The following is a 1831-nucleotide window of genomic DNA, read 5'->3' as shown; positions in this document are numbered from 1 at the left end:
TAGTTTCGGTGCTAGTGCCGATGAAGTACGTTTCCAAGCGACATTTTGTCGCGTCAGCAGCATCTGGCCCAGCCATGCGGCACTACATGGCACCACATGGGGCGCTGATGAACAAAGACCCCTCAGTATCGAGTAATTTTCCGTCACCGTCCCTGCCCGCCCCTACTGTTGCTAGACCTACTTCAGCTCCTGGTCCACGGTTTCCTCGCCGTGGTGCCGCTATTGGCTCTAGAAAGACACCAGGTGTTTTAGTGTGTAGTGATGGGACAGATTTTGTTCCACAAATTCCTGTGTTTGATAATTCAGATGTTGGAGTTACAGACCTTTTCCCTGATAAGTTGCAGATATGAGTGAAATGGACTACTTTACCGCATATTTCGATAAGCCGCTCATGGAGTATATTGTTCAGGAAACGAACAAATATGCGGCAGATCTTATTGATGAGGAGGAGTTATCTGATTTTTCACGTTTACAGCGATGGCAAGATACGACTGTAAGAGAAATGTATGTGTTTTTGGCACTGTGTATGTTGATGAAACATTGTGTCAAACAAGTAATCGACCATTATTGGAGCAAAGACCATACTGTTCCTACACCGATGTTCCGCAAATACATGTCTCGAGACCGATTTGCGATAATCCTCAGGTGTCTTCACTTTGCAAATGATGAAGATCGGAATGATGATGATGGACTTTGGGAGGTAAGATACGTCCTGAATGAACTTATTGGAAAGTACAGGGATTTCTACGTACCAGCTCAGAAGCTGGTGATTGATGAATCCCTTGTGCTTTTCAAAGAACGTCTTACCTTCAAGCAGTATATTCCCCCCAAGCGCCACCGATTTGGATTGAAATTCTTTGTACTGTATGACTATGAAACAGAAATTGTGTTACACATGATAATGTATACGGGTACAAATGTAGACATTCCTGCTAATGACCAACATGGCTTCTAGGGTAGTGTTGTGAAGTCACTGCTTGCACCATATCTGAACAAGGGCCACATATTATACATAGATAACTGTTATACCAGTCCCTTGCTAACTAGGTTCTTGCTTGATAATAGAACTGGAGTGTGTGGCACAGTGAAGGCAAAACGAAGGGAAATGCCAGTGTTTCCAGGTGCTATGCAGGTTGGTGATTGCGAGCTAAGGAAAACAAGTGCAATGCTTTAAGTGCGGTGGAAAGACAGGCGTGAAGTGAACATGTTGACCACCATTCACAATGGTACAATGTTGGACAGTGGCAAGGTGAACAGAACAAAACATATAATCTATAAGCCAGATTGTGTCTTGCACTATAACATCAACATGAGTTTGGTGCATAAATGTGATATGATGGGGGGGGGGGCAGCAGAGTGTGTACGGAAACCAGTGAAGTGGACCAAGAAAATGTTTTTCTACCTTGTTAACGTAACAATGCTGAACGTTACAGTATGTATCTTGTCAAAACAGGTGGTAAACGTAATTTCCCTGCGTTCAGTTTTACCGTAGTGACACAATTACTAGAAAATTTGGCAAAGCAATTCCTGGCATACAGAGGCCCATTCGATCCCGGTATTATACCATGCTCCAGCACCCAGGCTCGCTTACAGGGATGCCTTTGTCACACACAATCTCAGGTGTTTACCACCAACTGCAAAGCGTGCTGTTGGCCAGCGTGAGTGCATTGTATGCAAGACAACAACCAAGAGGCAACATAAACGAAAAATGGTGATGACTTGGTGCACAGCGTGTCAGGTCCCTCTGTGCTGTGTCAAATGTTTTGACGAGTATCATAGTCTTGATGAGTTCTAAATGTTCAAGACTGGCGCCAAAACATGTAAATACAGA

General features: G+C 44.0%; 1 protein-coding gene across 1 annotated transcript; it reads left to right on the top strand.

Annotated features, from left to right (window-relative positions):
• The first annotated feature begins 346 nt into the window (after positions 1-346).
• LOC138362239 (piggyBac transposable element-derived protein 4-like) lies at positions 347-955 on the top strand. Its single transcript, XM_069321018.1, has one exon. It carries the CDS (start codon positions 347-349, stop codon positions 953-955), a length of 609 nt encoding a protein of 202 aa, XP_069177119.1.
• Positions 956-1831: the final 876 nt, after the last annotated feature.

Source organism: Procambarus clarkii, unplaced genomic scaffold (genome assembly GCF_040958095.1).
Source record: "Procambarus clarkii isolate CNS0578487 unplaced genomic scaffold, FALCON_Pclarkii_2.0 HiC_scaffold_1517, whole genome shotgun sequence".
In the NCBI taxonomy this organism is placed as follows: Eukaryota; Metazoa; Arthropoda; class Malacostraca; order Decapoda; family Cambaridae; genus Procambarus; species Procambarus clarkii.
The sequence above is the reverse complement of the archived record's forward strand: the minus strand, read 5'-3'. Positions and strand labels throughout refer to the sequence as shown.

What these genes read in the sequence shown, in the direction of transcription:
- LOC138362239 (XM_069321018.1), top strand. Translation starts at nt 347, where the DNA reads ATGAGTGAAATGGACTACTTTACCGCATATTTCGATAAGCCGCTCATG.